The sequence below is a fragment of the Mesitornis unicolor genome, unplaced genomic scaffold (assembly GCF_000695765.1).
Source record: "Mesitornis unicolor isolate BGI_N332 unplaced genomic scaffold, ASM69576v1 scaffold8959, whole genome shotgun sequence".
NCBI lineage: Eukaryota > Metazoa > Chordata > Aves > Mesitornithiformes > Mesitornithidae > Mesitornis > Mesitornis unicolor.
The window spans coordinates 405-20,801 of NW_010207929.1; the positions used below are offsets into that span (position 1 = coordinate 405).

Here is a 20,397-nt window from a genome sequence, read left to right on the forward strand (position 1 = left end):
GACAAACTGGGACGTCCTCCTCCCGTCTCAGCAGCGCCCGGGGACGGCAAGAAACAGATACGGTAGAGACTGCGGCCAGCCCCGTCCTCATTCTAGGCAGATTATTTTGGGAAGCTTTTTCACATTGTAACTCATATATTATATCTGTACCACAACTGAAGTGTGAAAATGCTAAATCAGAATTAATGCAATTTTTAACTGCACCTTAGGTAAGCTACTGAAAAATAAGATTAAATCATATTTCCTTATGAAACTAAAGGAATCGGTGAGAGGTGGGAAAGGGGTCGGGGGCCACGCAGGGCCCAGTCCTGCAAAACCCGTGTGCTGCAGACGAGAGCCGAGCTCCGCAGCGACCGCCTGCAAGGACGGCTCTGCCCTGAGTGGGGAGCGGGCTCCATGGGCAGCCCCCAGGTCACACCTGGGCACACCGGGCAACCCCCAGGTAACCCCAGGTCACACTGGGCAGCCCCCAGGTAACCCCCAGGTCATACCAGACAGCCCCTAGGTCACATTGGGTAACCCCAGGTAACCCCCCAGTCACTCCTGGGCACACCGGGCAACCCCCAGGTCACACTGGGCAACCCTCAGGTCACACCAGGTCATACCGGATAACCCCCAGGTCACCCCAGGTAACCCTGGGCAGCCCCCAGGTAACCCCCAGGTCACACCAGGTCACCCCGGGCAGCCCCCGGTGCCACTCACGAAGGCCCTGGGGCACCACAGCCCTCACACGGCCAGCGAGGGTCAGACCCCGCAGCCAAACCCGGTGGCACGGCAGGGGCAGAAAAGGATTTGATGCAGGTGAAGGGAAGTGGGAGGCTTCCAGAAATTCTTCCTTTCCAGAAACCCTGACAATAAATCTAAGCTTATTCAAACCATACGGAGCAAATGCCACCGGCCGACTCCTGTGCCAGCTTCACCCTGGGTCGTCTTCTCCTTTCCCACAGGCTTTTTGCTCGATCCAGAGAACAGCATGGTTAAAAAGACAAGAGAGGTAGATTACAGTCATGATTAAAAGCAGATTAGTCATCTAGGCTTCGATTTAAAAAAAAATAAAAACAAAAAACACCAAAAACAACACAGATTCCAGAAGATGCCGAGAGGTTGCTGCTTCCAAAACCAGCTTTTCCAAAGTCTTCTCCCTCCAGAGCGGGTGCGAGTGCGTGTCCCCGGACAGAGCTCCGAAGAATTGCTACATGATTCTCCACCGCGGGACACCGGTATTGCTGTTGCGCTGCAGGCGACGTGAAAGGCAGAGTGCGGGGCGGCGCTCGCGCTACTTGCGCAGGTAGCGCTGGGCCAGGATGGCGGCGTCCAAAGGGTTCATGGGCTGCGCGTCGTGGCCCAGGCGCCGCACCGGGGGGATGTTCCCGAACTGCCGCTTCTGCAGGAAGCTCTTGGCCTCGTGCAGGGTGTTCTTCTCCTCGGCCAGGAGCAGCTGCTGCCTCATGTAGTTCTCAAACTCGTACTGCGAGCACTCCTCCGTCACCTTCACCTGCCAGAGAGCCACCGTCAGCGCCACAGCCACCCCCAGAGCCACGGCTCCTGTCCCGTGGTGCCGAGAACTGGCGGCTGAGCCCAAGAACCAGACCTGCTGCCAGGCAGCACTGCCCATGTGCCACTGGTGCCACCCATGGAGGTCTGGACACCGCGGTGGCCCTGTCCCAATGCAGCTCACCCACCCCTGCAGGTACCCAGGGCTGCAGCTGCGTGACCCCGGCTCTCGCATCCCCCGTGGAGGGATTTCTGATGGTGGCACTGGCAAAGGCTCCTGCGAGGCCATCCCGGGCAGCGCGGGCACCGTCGCTTCCAGCACAAAACAGGATGTTTGCTCCCATCACAGAATGCGCTGGGGAGCTGGGCCAACCCCGCTGCCTCCTCCCAGCTCATGTGAGCTCTCAGCTGCGTGCGAGGGAGCAACTGCTGCTCAGGGAGGACTGAGCTGTCCCTCAGCCAGCAAACTCACTTCCCTGCAGCTGGATGCACCCCTGGCCCCAGCAGCAGGACCTTTTCCTTCCGCTGCGCAGGACAGCGATGGACACACACCCCCCATAGAGCAGCAGCCACAGCTGGGCCCTCCCCAGCATCTCTTTCCACTGCACGCTTGGCACGGCGGCACGGAAAAGCAGCTCTGCACAAAGGAGAAGTAGGAAAAGCTACCTCCTGGGGGTTCTCGGGGTTCGCCACTTGGTCGTCAATGTCCGGCACCACTTGCAAGGGGCCACTCAGCGAGGACATGGACTGCCTGGGGGAGAGCACAGCGTCAGGACCCAGAGCACAGCCCCAGCTCACCCGCACGGACACCCCAGTGCAGCACAGCGCTATTCGGATGCCTCACCAGCTACCGCAGGACACTGCTCCTAACGCAACTTCCCTGCTATGAAATCATTTTATAATCCCAGAGCTGCCTTTTTGTTGTTTTCTTCTAACCAGGATGTGGAGCGTGAACTCCTGCACTGCTGGGAAAACAGCCCCAGCTGCAACCACCGCGGACGTCCCCGCTGACGCGAGGGGCAGCACGAGGACTTTGCCCGGGCACGCTGCGCAGCACAGACAAAAGGTCAGGGCTGACAGAGAGGAGCAAACACTGCCAGGATCCATCTTTGCTGCTGCTGGAAACTCATCCCAGTGCGTTCACACCAGCCCTGGAGGCAGATTTACCCCTAAAGGCATCCACAAGTGTAGTGTCCCACCTGCAACAGCACCTCCTGCTCTTCCCCTCTAGAGATCCCATGCCCATATTCACTTAATGGACAACACAGCTTTGCAGAAGCGTGTGTGTTTGGCTGCATCTGTACATGAGATACCCCTGACCATTATCTTTAATAATCAAACCTGGGGAGCACAAGGGGGGCACAGAACAGGCCCTCCTGTAGCCCAGCACAGCCCCGGTCACAAGGACAAGCGTTTGTCCAGCCCACCCCAGCTGTGTCCATCAGCAGACACCAGCGGTGCAGACACGGGATTTAGGGCCGTCTTGGCTGCTCTCACTGAGCCTCCTCCCGTGTCCTGTTTGGCAGCAGTCTGCTGGCCACAGCTGGAACAACACCGAGCCGCCGTGGCCCTGCCTCCCCCCCTCCTCCTGCGCATACCACGACGCTATGATGGAGCTGAGCGAATCCAGCACTTCAGAAGCCGTCAGACGCTGCTGCGGATCCAAGACCAGCAGTTTTCGGATCAAGCACACAGTGTTCTCTGAGACCCGTCCATCCCTACGAGAGAGGACGTGTGGTGAGCCCCGGGTGGACAGGGGGTGGAGGTGCTGGGAGCGCAGCTCAGGAGCCAGAGGAGCCACTGCTGCTCTGATCAACGGGGCCCAGAATTAACCAGGAGATCAAGTCCCTGTCCCTGCACTGGGGCCTTCCTCACCTTTGCATGAGATGCCCCAGCTCCACTACAGCTTCCTTGGCACCCACTGCACGCAGTCTTTGCTCTCATTACTGCTGCAGCCCCCAGGGGCTCTGAGTGATGCCCCCCTCCAGCTGCAGCTGTCCCAGTAAGGCCCAGAGCACTGCCCACACAGGCACCAAGAGGGAAAGGGCCTCCCGAGGCCAGGCTGTACTCACTCGGGGATGGTGTACTCGGCAGCCTTGATTTTGCGGAAGAGCTCCTGAGGTATGCTGTCGTAGAAGGGGAACTGGCCATAGAGCATGGTGAAGAGCACGACGCCCAGCGCCCACATGTCGCTGGGTTTCCCACGGTACGGCCGCCCTGCAAGGAGACAAGAGAGACAGGATTCACAACACTGCTCACCTCTGTGGCCCAGCACCAGCAGGAGAGGATCTGAAACAACTCCTGCACGTGCTCCTTCCTTACAAACATCCATTGAAACACTCAAGCCTCTTCCTATCACAAGACACCAAGAGCCCCTTCCAAAGGTACATCCTTTGCAAATAGCCAAACTGTTCATCTTCCCTTTCCCTGCAGGGCAGGGCTATCCCTGCTGAATGGCCTCAGCATGATCCAAAAGCACCAAGGAATCAGAACCACCGTGTGCTGTGTGGAGGTCCCCCCTCGCTCCCCTGCGCTGCTGGAGCCCCTGAGCCTGGGGGGCTCCACTGATGCACCCTGATGTGAATCTGGGCTGAAGGAGAGAAGTTAATGGCCAGTGAGCACAAGTGGGCAGGAAATTCCCTGAGAAGTCGGTGCTCCTCGGGTGAAGAGCGGCCCAAGACCAACACCAGCCTCACCATTGATCTCTGTGAAGTGCAGACCAAGACTCTGCACACCCGGAGCCCTTGAGATGCGACTCTGCCTCCAGGACGGATCCAGCACACGAACACTGGAGCCTGGGAAGCCATGGAGGGCACAGGAGGGTGCCTCCCCCACAGAGGCATTTCCAAAAGCACTCCCTGGGAGTTGCTCGATAGAATGCTCCTTTAAAGCCCCTTCAATCTCACAATAAACTGGCACAGCAGCAAACAACGAGGGTCAAAAAAACTGAACTCCAGTGCCGTGCCACAGCACAGGACTGAGGGAATGACTTCCTCTGACTCATGCCCTGAGTCACTGCTGCACCATTTGTTATTTGTACTAATTATTCTTTGCTTTGTACGCTCAAAAAAAAAAAGGCACCTCTCCCTCCTCCTCCAGCTTTTCCTGCGGTGACATTTCAGCAGCCACAAAACGCAAGCCATCTCTTCGCACAAGACAGCTTCTTCTGGAGACCTACAACAATGATTAATCCTTCAGGCGCCTCAGCTTCCTCTCCCGCAGGAGCTTTAGCAACACAACCAGGGATGCTCAGAGTCTGAGGGTGCTGCTGAAGCCTGGAGTGTCCTCAAGTAACTTCTCCCTCAATGCTTGGAGGGGAGCTGCAGACTGAGCCCTTTTGGAGCAGCGTTTTCAAGAACATAGGATTTTGCTGCACAGACACTGGTGGGAAAGGGCTGTTTGCAGAGATGTTGAGGTGCAATCGCACCCAAAAGTCAGGCCAGGTGCTCCTCGCAGGGTCCTGAGCAGCCTTGGCTGTCAGCGCAGCCCCTGCTCAGCACCCATCCAGCACCCCGTGGTGTGCAGCCTGCAGACAAGCCGCTCAATCCACCACCAAGAGAGCCCTTAGAGGAAACAGGGGTGCTCACAGCCGAGCTGTGCTGCTGCAGGGTAACGGGGCTGCAGTCCAGGGCAGAACGGCACTGGGATGAGCAGCTCCACGCAGCTTTACCACACACTGCGTGCAACTGGGCTGCAACTGCTCCAGGCTCCTGCAGAGCAGTTGGCTCCTGTCACCCATCTGGTTACAGGGGCCTCAGGATATCCTGCAGAACAGGAAAGGTCTGCAAAAAGCACACGTTCCACCTTCCTGGCTTAGTCCTGCCCAGGAGGGAAGCAGCCTCAAACCTGCCTGGCAGATCACGATGGAAGAGCTCGGCTGCGTTTACTGCTGCTGCCTGCAAACCTTACTGAGGGGAGCCCACTGGGTCTGGAGACTGCAAGAGCAGCTCCCTCTGAGGGTATTTCTGAAATACAATAGCTCGGGATACCACGAACGAGTAACTCGGGTCTGCAGCAGAGACCACCGAAGTTTTCAGCTGTAAATGCACCTTTCAACACTCCAGACGAGCTCACCTGGACGAGAACAGAGCCCCACCTGACAGACAGGACAGCCACTGCCTGCTCAGCCATGCCAGGACAACAGCGAGCGCAGCCCACGGAGGAGAAACCTCCTGAAGCAGTGAAAAGACAGCAACCACAGCTGGTTCTGAAAGCCACTGCACTAGAAACAGTTAAGAGGTGGGAGGACGATAGGGAAAGCTGTTCTTTGCCAGACTGCTGCAGACAAGATACAGCCCGGACAGACCGCTGCGCTGGCTGGTGTCACCATTCCTTTATTTTTAAGTAACTCCTCTCAGTCAGCCCAGAAGCTGCCCAGAGGTCAATGGTTCCCTTCTGGAAGTGAGGAGCAGCTGCAGCAACGGCTCCTCTTAGCGTACGGCCTGGAATAAACCAGCATCACGGTGGGATTTGGACTGATTGCCTCTCAGGCCTAGGGATTTACCTGCAGCTTAAGTGAAGCCTCAGGAACAAGATTCAGATGTGGGAAACAGAACATCCTGTCTGCAATTGGACTCATTTAGGAACAGGCACAGAGCTTTAAACAGCTTTGAAGTTCAGGCTAGCCTTAAGAAAAAGGTTACACTCGCTCCTTCTCTTGGTACTTTCCCAGTTGGAAAAACAGACCAGGTCTCATAATTAGCCACTAATTAAGAGGCTCTCACAGAGGGCAGGTTGCACATGGGAACAGAAAGAGGTGGTTTTCATTTACTGTCAAGAGCCATGGACACATAAACCAAGGGTTCGGTGTGGGGCTGTGAACGCCCCCTGGGGTGAAGGGCATTGCCTACCGCTGAGCACGTCTGGGCTGATGTAGGCAGGGCTCCCTCGCTGGTCCTTCAGCAGGTCATCCTCGCTCACCAGGTGCTTGCCGAGACAGAAGTTGGTGATGGTTATTCGGTGAGTCCTGGGGAGAATCAGAAGGCACTGGTGAACACAGATCTGCACGAGCCAAACAGAGGAAGTCAGCACCAGAGCAGAGCTGTGGCTACGGGGCTTTTTGGGAAGCTTGAAGTGCTGGGCAAAGACAAGCAGAGCTGTAAGGGCTGTAAGGTCAACTCCATCCTGACAGGCTCCATTCCACGTGCCAGCACGGCTCGCAAGACTCTGACAGGGGAGCAGAGAATCCCTTTTACAGCATTAAGAAAGCAGAAGTTTGTTGTAACAGCTGATTTTCACAGAATGGCTCGGTTGGAAAAGCCCTCTGAGATCATCACGTCCAACCGTTCCTGTCTACCCCCTAAACCATATCCTTAAGTACCTCATCTACCCGCTCCTTAAACACATCCAGGGATGGTGACTCCACCACCTCCCTGGGCAGCCTGGTCCAGCTTCTGACGACCCTCTCAGTAAAGAACTTCCTCCTTATCTCTGACCTGAACCTCCCTTGGCACAGCTTGGTGCCGTTTCCCCTTGTTCTATCCCCATCACCTGGGAGAAGAGCCCAGCACCCACCTCTCTCCAAGCTCCCTTGAGGCAGTTGTAGGTGGTGATGAGGTCTCCCCTCAGCCTTCTCTTCTCCAGGCTAAACAAGCCCAGTTCCCTCAGCCGCTCCTCATAAGGCTTGTTCTCCAGACCTCTCTTTTTTTCCCCCTACACTTCTCAGCTACCATTTCCAATGCATCTTCTCCACACAGCATTTGGTGGAGGCTGAGGGAATGGAAGGACCCCAGACAGCGATGTCGTACCGATGAGCTGCAGAACCTCTGCTCGTGCTCAGCTCAACCACCCTTGCGTGGCCCAACAGCCCCAGCTTTACCTGATCTGCAGGACCCTTCTTCATAGGAAACTGCACAACAGAGAAAGTCCAACCAACCAAAAACCTCCTGCACTGAAGAGCTTCAGAAAAGGGGAGAACTGCAGGTACACACAAATCCTGTACTAAGATACCCCTGGCTTCCCTGTGCTATTGCCAGCTCCAATTAATGAGTTTTCCCAGGGAAAGTGAGCTCATGACAAAATTACTACCACATTTAATCTGCCACGTCACTCGGATCATTTGGATTTTAACACACAACTTAAAGGACTGAATGGAAAAACATTGTCTAGAAAATTTCTATATTCTTGAAAAGTATTACCCAACAAGAGCCCGAGAACACGAATTAAGTCAGTCAAAATAACCAAAAAATACTTCCAGCGAACCTAACAGACAAGTGCAATAAAACCAAGTGTGGGCTGGCAACGGAGAGCTGATTATTAAGGACTCGTGTTTAAGAAGTGTTAGTTTCAACTGTCAAGAGACTTCCCTGGCTGAATAACAAACGGCAGGATTTGTTAGAGATTTAAAAGACCAAGTGTTCTGAAGGACACCGAGATGTTCAGGGTCGCTTGGTTTTATTTAGTCACTGAAATTGGATCTAATCTGTAATCATCCAACTACTGCACTGGCTAACTGGAAAACCTGCGAGGGTTTAAGGTGTCTTGCAGGGTCAACGTCTGGAGGATGCTCATCAGCTCAGGGTGTACCACACCTGTCAGGACCTTGCAGGGATCTGCAGAGACCTTCACTTCCCCACCAGGAGAAAAGCCCCAGCTCCTCTGCGAGCACGGCTGGAACAGAACAAGCGTTTCTGATCAGCCCAAGTGCCTGGTCCTCTCCATGGTGATCTATTCTTGTGCCTCACCCACCGCTTTGTATGACTCACTGCTGTAGAGGCTACAGTTTTCCTCACCAAAGCTGATGGTCTTGCTGGTGAAAAGCAAAAACATAGCATGTAATACAATAAATGACTCCGAGTGCGGTCACAAAGCGTCAAACACTCCCCCTTCCCTGCCAGCGGGGGCTCCTTGCGCAGTCCCAATGCGCTCTGCCCAGAAAAGAAGGGAAGCTCTGGGTGGGCCCTTTAAAGCAGAAACCTTTGGCTGCCTCTTCTCCAAGAAGGAGAATCAAAGGAGCAAGCAGAAGAGATTTATCTCAAAGCAGCTCTACAGAGGTAAGTTAGAACAAATTACAGGCGGCCCTGACAACCACTGGCTGCTGGGGGGAGGACCAAGGTGTTCAAGCTCAGCAGGTAAAATGCGTTTGCTTTCACACATTATTGTGAGGACAAAAAGCAAGCTGTGCCCACAGCGAACCTGCACGCTTTGTACAGACTCCGAAAGCCTCCCAGATTTCTCTTCATTCCACAGAAAACCAGACAGTGTGAAAAGACAATGAATTCCTCTCATTCTTCGAGTCAGTGCGAAATACTCAGCCAGTAACGTAACACTGAGGTGCACAGAGCATCTGAACTGGAACCAGCTCACCAACCGAGCAACTGCATAACCCCAGACCACCACAGAGCCTCCGGGGACGCACCAAACCACGCTGCCCAAAGCTGCCTCTCGCTCTGCTCCGGGAGGGCTGGGTCCTCCTGCGTCCGCACAGCGCCCAGACGCGCTGGACACCAGCGCACTACAGAGCAAGGCTTGCACCAGACCCGCGGGTGGGAACAAGGAGGCCATTGCAAGCACAAGTACGGACCAGACAGAGGAACTCTTGTTCAGAGAAGTAAATATTTTACTGCTAGCAAAAACACAGCAGTACAGCAGTCAAAGACTGAGTGAGCACTGTTGGGATGAAACACAAGACAGCTGCCAGAACAGCAGCTCTGCAGCAGACTTACCTTTTGTTTAGCACCATGTTTCCTAGTTTCAAGTCTCTGTGCACAATATTTTTCTGTGAAATACATAACAGCGTAACATGAGCAAAAGCGTATTCACTGTAGAAGCATAAATTTGATACGAGGACAAAAGCACTAAGTATCACTTGAAAACACATCTCCATCCTCAGAAATAACCCAGATCAAGGTTTCAGGTCAGGTCGCAGCCTGGGTACTTTGTGCACTTCATTTTAGATTCTGGTCAGACGGACCAGCAAATTTCCTACTCTGAACAAACAGACTTGATTAAAAAGGCCTGAAACCAAAGTGCCCAGGCTCAGGAAGACCAACATGACGAGCACTCCCTCCAAAGACACCTTGCTGCTCTGCCAAGGATGGACGGGTGTCCCTTGTCACAGGGCAAGAAGCCAAACATCAGCAGAGCCCATTTTTGCTACAATAATTTCTAGTCCATTGATCCCTCTTGTAGCCTGAGGTTCTGATCTCAGGGATCAATTCTTACACAGCGATTTCTTTTGCTTCCAAAGGAAACAGCTTGAAGTGTTTCCTGCATTTGATGAGCCTCTGCTCCGCTCTTCACCCACCCCTTTCTGAGGTGAGGAGCCCTGCACAGTTCACCTGATCCACGTTTGGTCCAGCTGGCCCCTCTCCACAGTCAAACACTACATTATCATGGAGGAACTTGAGCAGAGGGGAAGGAAAGGGAACGCGCTTTTATGGGCTGAGGATGAGGTGTTGTGCACAGCACTGCTGCAGGGAAACAGCTGAAACACCCCCCTCTGCAGCCCGGCCACGGCACAAGGAAGTGTTAACACATCTATTAAACAACGAGGGAAAAGTCTTCCAGCACTGAGGGACAGCAAAGACCTTACCTTATGTAATGCTTCTACCACTCGTACCACATCATAAAATATCACGACCGTCTCCCGCTCACTGAGTCTCTTCTCCTTAATGACATAATGCTGCAGATTGATCAGGTCTGCTGTTTTGTCACTGAAATCGTGAGCACAGAGACAGTCTAACACAAGACAAATGCGCTTCTTCATTTTCCTGACCATTCTATTGGCTTCTAGGTCTTCTATGATTTCACAAGCTCGGTCCTGCAGGGAGGCAAACAAACGAGCAATAGCTCAGGGGTGCTATCTGGGCACATGCACTTACACAGAGCACTGGAGCATAACTAACTACACAGTGATCTCAAAACAAGCAAATACAATCGCAGTGTGTGATCTGTGCCCCGAGCTGGCATTTCTAAAAGAAGATGCGTGATCTCCACTTAAAGAACCCAGAGAGTCTGTTCTGTTTGTCTGTGTGTGTATGGCAGCAGTGAGACTGTTTGTATACACACAGACACCTTGAGATGAAACCCGGGAAAGCTCTGCAGTGGTGCAGACTCTGAACACCGGGGATCCAACGCGTTACTAACGAGAACAGAAGTCTTCAGGCACAATTAGCAGTTCTTCCATAACATTAACCAGGACACAGCCGAGTTGGACATTTGCCTTGTTTCAGATACAGCACAGATGGCCTCCAGGGAAAAATCTGACAAGATTTAACCAGCGAGCAAGGCAACGCCAACATCCAAACTGGCAATTCCCACCAGCCGTAAGCTGCTCTGACAGTGCTAACAGCAGCACAGTTCCCCCACACGAGACCCTGACCAGCACGCTGACTGGTTTAACTTGCTGAAACAGCTTCTCAGCAATTTGTCCCCTTTCGAGTTATGAAACAGAGCAGGGACTGGAAAGCACAGATTCAGTTCCAAAGGGTGCTGCACGGGCACAGATTAATTTCCCCCAGCAGCTATTTTCCTTCTCGAAGGAGACACAACCAAGCTCCTGTCCCGTCTTTGAACGTTCTCACACTTCCCAAATCCCACACCCCATTACGCCCCACTTAACTCGGTTAACCTCAGCGGTGTGCTGGCAGTTCTTCACACACAAGAACGGGGTCAGCACGAGCTGTACATTAAACAAGAGCAGCTCCAGCAATTGCTGGCACTGCCCCAGCCCGGATGGCGAGCAGGTACCTGGAAGAGCCCGTGGTGATGAACCACTCCTTCCTGGTTGTGGAGCAGGGAAAGGAGAGAATACTCCGTGTGCAGCAGCATCTTGCCCTGGCGCTCCTCCTGGGTTTCTATTCCTTTATCACCCCTTTCTTCCAAGGTGAGAATCTTCAGGAAAAGGAAAAAGACCTTTACAGCTCCCAGAAAACCCCAAACCTCTCTCACATTTTAGTGTCTAACAGCTGATGTAACTGCTCTGATGTCTGCACACTTGTCACAAACCTGTCTGAACCCACATCTGTGCAGAATGCACAGCATGAGTTGGATTAACACAGAAAAGCTGTGGCTTTTTGCAGATACCCCGGTGATTTTTCCCTCTGGAGCTGTCCCCATTCAGGCCCAGCAGAGCAGATCTGAGGGCTCCAGCAGAGCAGCGCAGCAGCCACAGAGGCCTCGTGTCAGGGCTGATCTCGACGCCAGATCTGGGCCTGGCAGAGCTGCCCACGAGGGGAACTTCCAGCAGCCACAGCTCTGCACGAGTCTGGCCACACCACGCGCTCTGCCAGGGTTTGTCGTGAGAGCCGGAGGCCCTGCAGTTTGCTTACCTTTAGCTGATAGAAGTCGTCTGTCCCATCCTTCCTTGCCAAACACTGAACAATACTTGGCACAGGGGAGTTACCTAAACGTGGACCTAGCAGCACAAAGCAGAAACAGACTTGTTTTCCTTTAAGCAGCAATGACTAATTCGGGGTTACATCAGTATGCAAGTGTCACGCAGTTTACACTACTTTAAGCTCAGTTCCTTTTTTTCAGGAGTCTCGGCGCGCTTCCACAAATTACGATCTAACGAGAAAGAACGGCACTGAGCTCTGAAACCTTTCTGGGCAGCGTTTCTTGTGCTCGCCGCAGAAACATCAAACCAAAGCCCACACGGGGCACAGCTGTTTTCAGAAATTCAAATTTCTGCATGCCTGAACCACACGGCTTTCACATCTACCAGCAACACCCATGGCAACTGCTATTACCACACCTCTGAACCCAGGCGCCACCTCTGCAGGGACGGCTCAGGTACGCAGAGGAGTCCAAATCCGAGCTAGCACAGCCTGCACGCTGCAGTTTACACCAATCACCTCACAAGTGGTTATCCATTGGTTTGCACCATGTTCCTGCCAGCTCCTATAACTGGCTCTGAACTAACAGTTGTTCGAGCAGCTCTCAAAGGCAGCAGAGTGGTCTTGCCTTGGCACACTCTGCTTATAACCACTACAACTGCACTATTAAGTTGCTTCCATGCTGATTTGACTGCATACTCCAGGCAAGCAGGGTTAAACACCTCCCCAGAGCTCTAACGAAAACCAAACCCACCCAGAATGAATTTGCTCTTAAATAAAGTTTAAGAGCATAGTTTAAAAACAGAGTAAAAGCAAAGGCTCCCATTTATCTTAAAAGCCGTGCCTGCCTGGCTGCATTAGCATTACAAATCTCCTTAGCCTGAGTAGCTGCAGAAGCTCCCAGGGCTGCTGCTCTGCTGCATCAAGCGAGGTAAGACGCTAAATTACACATCTGCTTTGCCTCATTTTATAGCGCCTTTCATTTTCAGTTTTGCAATCAGCAGCTACCTTGAAAACTGAAGGAGAAACCCCTCCCGGCTTACCCAGTATGAAAGGGCCCGCTCTCTTGGCATTATTTCCAGAAATCCCTGTACAAAGAGCTTTTGCCTTGGTGGACGTTTCCCCAGCTCCTCTGTCTGATGCTCGCCGCTTCATCCTCGGCTCTTGAAAGAGAAAGAAGATTGCGTCTGATGAGTTAACTGAGTTAATTCTTTATACTAACCCCTATTTCATCCTGCAGGCTTTCACCTGCTGATGCACTCGTGTCTCTGCCTACTCGTGTTTCTCACTGCTGATAGACCAGTTGTGGGCTGGAGCCTCCGTGCATTTCTGACGGCAGCAGTCAGCCTCGCTATCCAAAGCAACATTTCCTCCAACAGTTGTTTGAGACGCACAGTGGGAGCAAGTCAAAATTATTAAGGCTTGTTTTACAGCACAAACAAGGTTGCAAATTAACACATTCCCCAAAACTGAAAGAAAATCCCCAAGTTATCCATCCTGATTCAGCCCGTGCACGGCTGGGGGTTCCTTCGTGGAAGGACACCCCACACGGCCCTGCAGCCAGCTCAGAACCTCAGCAGGGCCAGGTCTGCTCCTCAAGGAGCACAGAACTGACCACAGAAATGAGTAGTATCTTTCACCTTTTCAGCAAGGGCACAGAGGACTGAAACACATCAGTTACTGAGAGATTCAGCTAACTTAATGATTTTCCAAAAACGTAATTTTAGTCTTAAGTGTCCCCCCCCCTTTGTACCTCTTTAGGCTCTAATTCTTTAACTATCTCTGCATCTTTCTACATCCAATGGAGCTGAAATTTGAGTCCAACACATACAACTCCATCCCTTCAGTCTCCACGTGCAGGAAGTGCTGCTTTGCTCAGGTTTCACACCCCATTACCTGCCTTCAGTGGCTATTCCAGCAAAGGGAAGCGCTGTGGTGCCCACACATGTCCTCTCTTGCACTACCACCCCGTGCAAAGAACAATTTAATTCACTAAATGCGAATCTCAGGCTTTGCATCCAGGTATTTATCCAAGGCCCACCCATCACCACCATTCAGCACAGACGACTGAACCTTGACTTAACTCCTGCTTATCCAGGTACTGAAGAAATCGGATTTCCAACGTGCATTTCCTGCTCCTCAGAAACCTAAAGGGAATCTGAGGTGGTGTTGCAGAACCAGTACCTAAAGGGCTAAATAAATCCAGGCCTCTGACTAAAACACTTCTTCCCCAGAGAAAAGCCTTGTTTCAGTCCAGCAGAGGAGAAACCCCTGTGACTGCTGCCAGGCCACGCACTGCAAGCATAAATCAGCCCCAGCACGCTGCAGTTCCCTCTTCCCCCCCATCTCCTGGAAAAGAGCTTCAAAGTCTTTCACAAATATCCAGACATTAAATGCTCGTGCTCTGACATTGCAAAGATTTGGTTTTTGCTTTTTTGAGGGGGTAGGGGAGAGGAGGAACCAAGCACAGACCCATTTTCTTCCTCTGAGCAAGTCAAAACCAAGCCCCGGCAGCCTTCCCCGAGACGTAACTACAGCACACCGGGAAAATATTTTTGGGTTGCACTTATTTGTTTTAAGAAAGTCCCAGTGTTTCACCATGCAAGAGACCAATAAATCACCAGGCTCTGAATGAAGTTTACCCTCTGGCAGTCCCACCCCTCCGTGGACACAGGCGTGATCTCACTGCATTAATTCACCCAGCAGCGCCTGTCATCGAGCTCAGTGATAGCAGAGATAAGGGGAAGCCTCGCAGTTCCTTGCACCCCTGTGCTGACTTCCACCTCCACATCCACCCCGGAGGCGTTACCAGGCCCAGCCAGCGGCGCAGACCAAACCCTGAGCTCCGCACGCTCCTTGGTCTGTCCCCTCCAAGTCCCTGACCCACACCACTGGGCTGTGCCTCCCAAAGCTCTCTGCAACATCGTAATCCCTGCTGGAAACGCGTGAGCAAGAGTTCCACTGGAGAAAGCCCGCTGCAAACACGGAGGGGATGGGCGTTGTGCAACGCGAGCTGGTGCAAACGGCGTTATCGTAAACAACACAATCTGGGCACTCACGTAGTTCAGCATCAACTGTATCGTTACTCTTCCTCCAAACTAGGTTTCCCAGCGTCTCAGGAGACAGGAGTCATCACCTTGGAGAAGGCTGGATGGTCGAAAGGTCGAGGGCTCTGTAATGGGAAACGAGATACACTTGATGCTGTGGTTCTGGATTATTCTTGATTACGATAACGCGGTATGCACCAAAACTTCTGCAGCTCGGAGTGTCTGTGTTTATTTTGGCTTAGAAACGGCCTGAAACCGCTGCTATCACGTGAGAGAATAAAAGGGCTCTTGAAGTTCAGCCCCAAAGAGTCACAGACGCGTGGCCCCGCACAGCAACACAAACACAGGCGTCAAGGATCTCAAAAGGCACTTGGTGATGTGAGACCTTCAGAGCCCAAGCCAACGCGATCTCCTTCTCAACCTCTGCCACGTGCCACTGCCTTGCCCCTTTGAACAGCATCTCAAACACACCCAGGTCAGCAGCAGTGCCACAACAGAAGCAATATTTAATCCCAGTAAGAGTCAACGCTTAAAGTCTGGACTTGAACAGAACGATTTCTGCAACAGGCAAAGAAGAATACATTGAATTTTATTCTTATCAAATCCCCACTGCAAGTTAATTCCTCTTTATTTTTAAAAGGCCAAAGATGAATTGTAATTGAACTAATTCAACTTGAACTCAGTGCTGCACAATAGTTCATCTGATCCCAGCATAAAGGAGAAATTTAGGGCTTAAATCAGACACTTCAGAATTTAATCTATACCACCTCTACCAAATGCTTAAAGCTCAGACACTGCATGTTGCACATCTGTTAATGCAAGCCCTTCGCAGGTACCCAGTTGGATCAATGAAAAATGAGCATTTGGGATGCAGGAGCCACGCTCCCAGCACCCCCAGATGAGGAGGCAGTTCCACCACTTGGTCTGGGGGCTGCAAAGGATGCAGAGGGGGTTTTGAATCCAATCAATGCTCCGGGCAGGATGCCCCAGCCGGGCAGAGCCGTTCACAGACAGCCCCGTTCACCGGCCACCGCTTTCGCTATGAGTCGTCCTGGCGCCCAGAGCGAGCGGAGGCGTCCCCAGCCCCAGCGCTGCGTCAAGGACATCCACCAGCCTAAATATCACAGCAACCACACACACACCGGGTAGAAAAACACCGGCACAGACGGGACTCGGCTGCCACAGACAACCCTGGGCCACACGGGGCGCTGCCCAACCTCCCTGCTGCTTCTGCTGCTTGGGCTGCAGAGCCCACAGAAACCCCAGGGGTCTTCACCAGCACCCAGGGGGTTACACCGAGCACTTCACGCTCCTCCCGGACTGGAAGGAAGGTCCCAGAGCAAAATGAAGAAAAACAGGGGCAGCTGCAGTGAGGAAGCAGGAGGATCCTTCCCTTTTCTGCACACTGGGTCTCCCTGGCGAGAGCAAGGAAATGGGTCTAAAGGGCACGGACTTCCTTGTGCAGGAACGCGTGGCCAGGGCACAGGGCTAAGAACAGTACTGAGAGACAGCATTTAAGGAAAACCTTAACAAAATAACCCAAGAATAGCAATGCAGGAGGCTTTTTGCTCCGCTGAGCCAGCGGGCGTTTTCTACCTGAAAATCCATTTAATCCTGGCTTGGGCTGGTACCAAGCTCTGACTCAGGGGCTGAGCTGCATCCTGGAGGAACAGCCTTTAAATAAGCAGGATCAGCCCCAGGAGAGCATCCAACATTGCTGCAAAACAAACCAAACCCCTTGTCCCTTAAACCCCTCCATCCTGGGGACAGGACCGTTAGATACCGATGGGCTGGGTTCACCGCCCCCGCCTCCAAAACCCAAACTGCTCAAGCTGAACTGAACCACCCCCGCTCCCTGTCCCTCTGTAACAGGAACGGTCTCTCACACAACGAGGTTACAAGTCTGGCACAAAAATGCATTACTTAATTTTAATGGGATACACGCACTAACCAAGCGTCTAAAGCTTCTTACTGCGCTAGCTATGACTGTAACAGATTAATTAATCAAATAATTTGGAGACCGAGCTCTAACGCCTTTCAATTACGTAGCTTAAGGAAATCATCTCATGCCCAAACTGCTGCACAATGCTCCAGTGCCCGGCCCAACACCAAAGGGAAACAGGAGAGAGGAAGCTGACCTTTTCATCTCGACGCAGGAGCACGCAGGTCCTGCAGCCCCGCAGCCAACGGAGCAGGAAAAAACACAAAGGTACCTCTGGGGCGTGAACGGGATTACTCAGCAGCGCAGACACGGGTTAGGACACTGGAGCAGCTGATACAACCTCCACAGCACTTGCTGTTGCTTTATCTCGCAACAAGGGGACAAAAGGAGTCAGTTGGTATTCGCATTTCCCAGCGCGATGACTGCAAACCCCAAAGGTGTCCTACCCCGCTGATCTCTGCAAGCGAGGCAATGGGATGAGCTGGGAACCAGCAGCAGATGATGGAGCTCACCACTTCAGGGCTGTGGAGCACAGGAGCTCATTGCACTGAAGGAAGCCATAGGAGCAGCTCCCAGGCAGCTGAAGGAGCTGAACTGTGGCTGCTCCTGCTCACACGGCTGCTGGTACCCAAACCTGCCCATGGCTCCTGACCTGGGAACGTGGCAGGGCTGCACGGGAGCCAACCTGGGCGTGCACACAGGACAAGTGAATCATGGTCCCCATGGGCTTTGTCACCAGGCTCAAAACCTCCCCAGCAGAGCAGCAGCGCCACAGCCGGGCCCTCAGCCCCCCAGGGAAGCGCAGGATTGCTCCATACCCATGAATGCTCCATCTCCCACCTGGGACGGGAGGGGATCTGCCACCCCATGCAGCACCATTTCTGCCTGGCTTGCACTCTGGCAGCCAAACGCTGCGGCATTTGGGATGAAGCTGGAGACCTGGTCCAAAGGCTTCTGTCCCACTCGCCCCATCCACTCTCCCCCCAGCCAGTGCCAGCCTCCACTTTTACAAACACGAAGCTAAAAGACGGATTCAATCAGGCTGCACCTTTTACCACCTAAGCAACACACGGAGCCATATTTCTCAGTGACGATCAATCAGAGCTCACATTTAGGCCAGGCTCAAGGCAAATCCCAGCTCACGAGAAGCGACACGACCTAAAAACCGACATGAACACTGACGTTAAATGAGTAAAACCTCGACATGGACCAGCTCCCCGGCACAGGAAGGAGCAGGTTGGTATCGCTGCAAACAGCAGCAATCCCAGAGGTTGCCACACACCTTCCCTGGGCAAACCCAGCTGGGGACAGCTCAGCCTCGAGTCATCGGCGCTCCCAGGGACAGAGGCTCCGTTCCCATTGGAAAAGCTTCCCTGAGAACAGGCAGAGCTGGGATCAGCCAGGCTGGGATCACAGGGAGTGTTTGCTGCAGACCCCAAGCAAAGCTGGAGTGTGGGAATGAGGAGCTGCTGCAGCCAGGGTGGGCTCCCCTCCCTCTGCAGGGCACTGTGGTGGATTCACCGCACATTAACTTTACCAGAGGCTTTGGAAGTGTAACTGTTCTGTAAGAGAAGTAATAATACAATTTAAAAAAAAAAAAAGCCCATGGGATGACTCACAGCCACCAGCACAGCCCATGCACCGCTGTGCGAGCCCTTCCGGGAAGGGAAGCCTTCCCCAGGACAGAGCAGCCCTGACTCAGATTTCTGGGAAACGCGGAGACGCATTCGAGCTCCTTCTCCAGGCATGGGGCTCGCTCAGAGCCAGGGCAGCGTTTCTCTGCCCAAAGGGGAGGGAAGAACCCTGAGGGGCCGGGGCACCCCGTGCTGTCAGAAGGCACCTGGGGAAGCAGGAACTCGCCAAGGGAGCCGTGCTTCATGGGCTGGGAGACACCAATGCCTGTGGCAGCCCCTGCTGAGCCGACCCACCTGAAACCCCCACCTCAGCCCAGCCCGTGGTTACCTCAGTCCCAGGTACAGGAGCCAGCAGCGCTAAAAGGGACCCAGGTATCACCTTGCCCACATCCCACTCCAGCTGTGGCCAATCTCCAGCTTCTCAGGGACAAAAAAGGCTCCCACAGGCCAAGTTGTGCAGCAGGGAAAGCAAATTCCTTCCTGGTCTCCCCCCCAGCAGCTGGGGAATCTCTGAAGCACAGGATCCCAGCAACGTAATTACAGCGCAGGCAAGCAACAAGCTGGGCTTTCTTCAAAGCCTTCTGATGCATCAACACATGAGATAGCCAAGGACTCATCTCTGGGAGTTCCCTCGCTGGTTGCATAAACACCAGCTTCAGCTTAACCCCTTCAGGCTGCAGCACGGGCCACATCCCCCAGGAAAATCCCCGCTCCAGCCCAACAGCAGCGCAGCAGAGCCTGGAAACCCAGAGCAGCGCTGACAGCGCCTGAGACCTCACAGAGCTCCCAGCCTCGGGCTGCTCCCGTCAAGTGCAGCAGTCGCTGCCTTCAACGTCACTACTGGGCGAGATGCGCACTGTATTAGCAGCTACAGTGACTGGTTTACAGCTTGTGTTACCGTGTGCACACGATATTCCATAAATTCACTGCAGCAGGACTTTCCCCATGCGCACAGAGATCACCGCATGACTCACACACGTGCTGACACTTTCTTTGCAGTGAGGTGTGGCCGCTGTTTTTAATGATAATCTCCTCATCTAGCCCTAACGAGATAGGAAGAAACAGATTTAAGTCACCCGCACACACTGCCACGCTGACCTTACTCCCATCTGTAGCACAAAAGCACTGACAGACACCGTGAGCTCACAAACGCGCTCCCAGCTACCAAAACAAGGCTGTTTCACAGAGAAAATGACAATGGGCACGGAGCCGCCTCCGGTCTGGCGACAGCTCCCAGCTGGCGAGCTCCCAGGCACGAGCGAGGCGTGCGCTGTACGGGGCCAGAGCACGGCCCAGGCTCTGTGGACAGACGCGGCCCTTCGCCGGGCAGAGCACCGTGGGCTCGTCCTTAATCAATGGGGCTGTCCTTAACCAAACCGCAGCCGAGTGCTTACACGGCTTCCCCTTGCGCAGCTTCAACAGGAGATGATTCTGTAACATCCTGAGGATAAAAAGCAGCTGGACATGAGAGTGCTTCCAAGTAATGAGAGTATGTGACCAAGCCACCAGCGCGGATGCCGCAGAGAAACAATAAAAGGACGCAGCACAAACTCCCCAGCATCGGAAACGCGTCCTGGCCAGTAGGGAACCCTCACCCTGCCCCGTCCCTCACGCTACACCCAGAGCAGAAACAGGTCCTGAGCACAGGAAAGCCCAGAGCCTACCTCCTTATCTCCCCCAGGTGAGCTCACGCAGGGAGGACGGGACAGGTTTCCGCAGCCAGCTCAGGCTGTAACACTTCACGGTCTTACTCATTCTCACTCGGAGGTACACCCTCCAGCCACTCACTGCTGAGGCACAGGAGGCTCCTCCTCTGAACACGGGTCCGAAACTACTAAATTAAGAAATTCCTGCCCATACTGAAAGCGAAATCGGCACCAAACACAGGCGGTCTGCTCCTGACGCTGTCAACAAAGCCCAAGCCCCCACCAGTGCTGTGACAGGGAAGAAGATGACAAAGGCGTTTTCCTAAGGGACGTTTTAAAATCCGGCCGCGTACCCAC

At 53.4% G+C, this 20,397-nt stretch overlaps 1 protein-coding gene across 2 annotated transcripts; it reads right to left on the reverse strand.

Moving 5' to 3' along the window:
* Positions 1-1,076: 1,076 nt before the first annotated feature.
* STK40 (serine/threonine kinase 40) lies at positions 1,077-14,943 on the reverse strand. 2 transcript variants are annotated; one of them, XM_010192310.1, is made up of 11 exons: positions 14,831-14,943; positions 12,815-12,934; positions 11,766-11,851; positions 11,185-11,328; positions 10,028-10,255; positions 9,159-9,211; positions 6,345-6,460; positions 3,567-3,711; positions 3,093-3,212; positions 2,161-2,245; positions 1,077-1,495 (listed from the first exon to the last, which is right to left on the reverse strand). In XM_010192310.1, exons 2-11 carry the CDS (start codon positions 12,924-12,926, stop codon positions 1,277-1,279), a joined length of 1,308 nt encoding a protein of 435 aa, XP_010190612.1. In that variant the 5' UTR covers positions 12,927-12,934; positions 14,831-14,943; the 3' UTR covers positions 1,077-1,276. The 2 variants fall into 2 exon arrangements, with proteins under 2 accessions (XP_010190612.1, XP_010190611.1); XM_010192309.1 differs by lacking the exon at positions 14,831-14,943 and having other exon boundaries at positions 11,766-11,875; positions 12,815-12,926.
* Between the last annotated feature and the right edge of the window lie 5,454 nt (positions 14,944-20,397).

What these genes read in the sequence shown, in the direction of transcription:
- STK40 (XM_010192309.1), bottom strand. Translation starts at nt 12,926, where the DNA reads ATGAAGCGGCGAGCATCAGACAGAGGAGCTGGGGAAACGTCCACCAAG. An exon ending in AGCGGGCCCTTTCATACTGG is followed by an intron (nt 11,876 to 12,814) that starts GTAAGCCGGGAG and finishes AAGGAAAACAAG; the next exon opens with TCTGTTTCTGCTTTGTGCTG. An exon ending in ATCACCACGGGCTCTTCCAG is followed by an intron (nt 10,256 to 11,184) that starts GTACCTGCTCGC and finishes GCCTCCCTGCAG; the next exon opens with GACCGAGCTTGTGAAATCAT.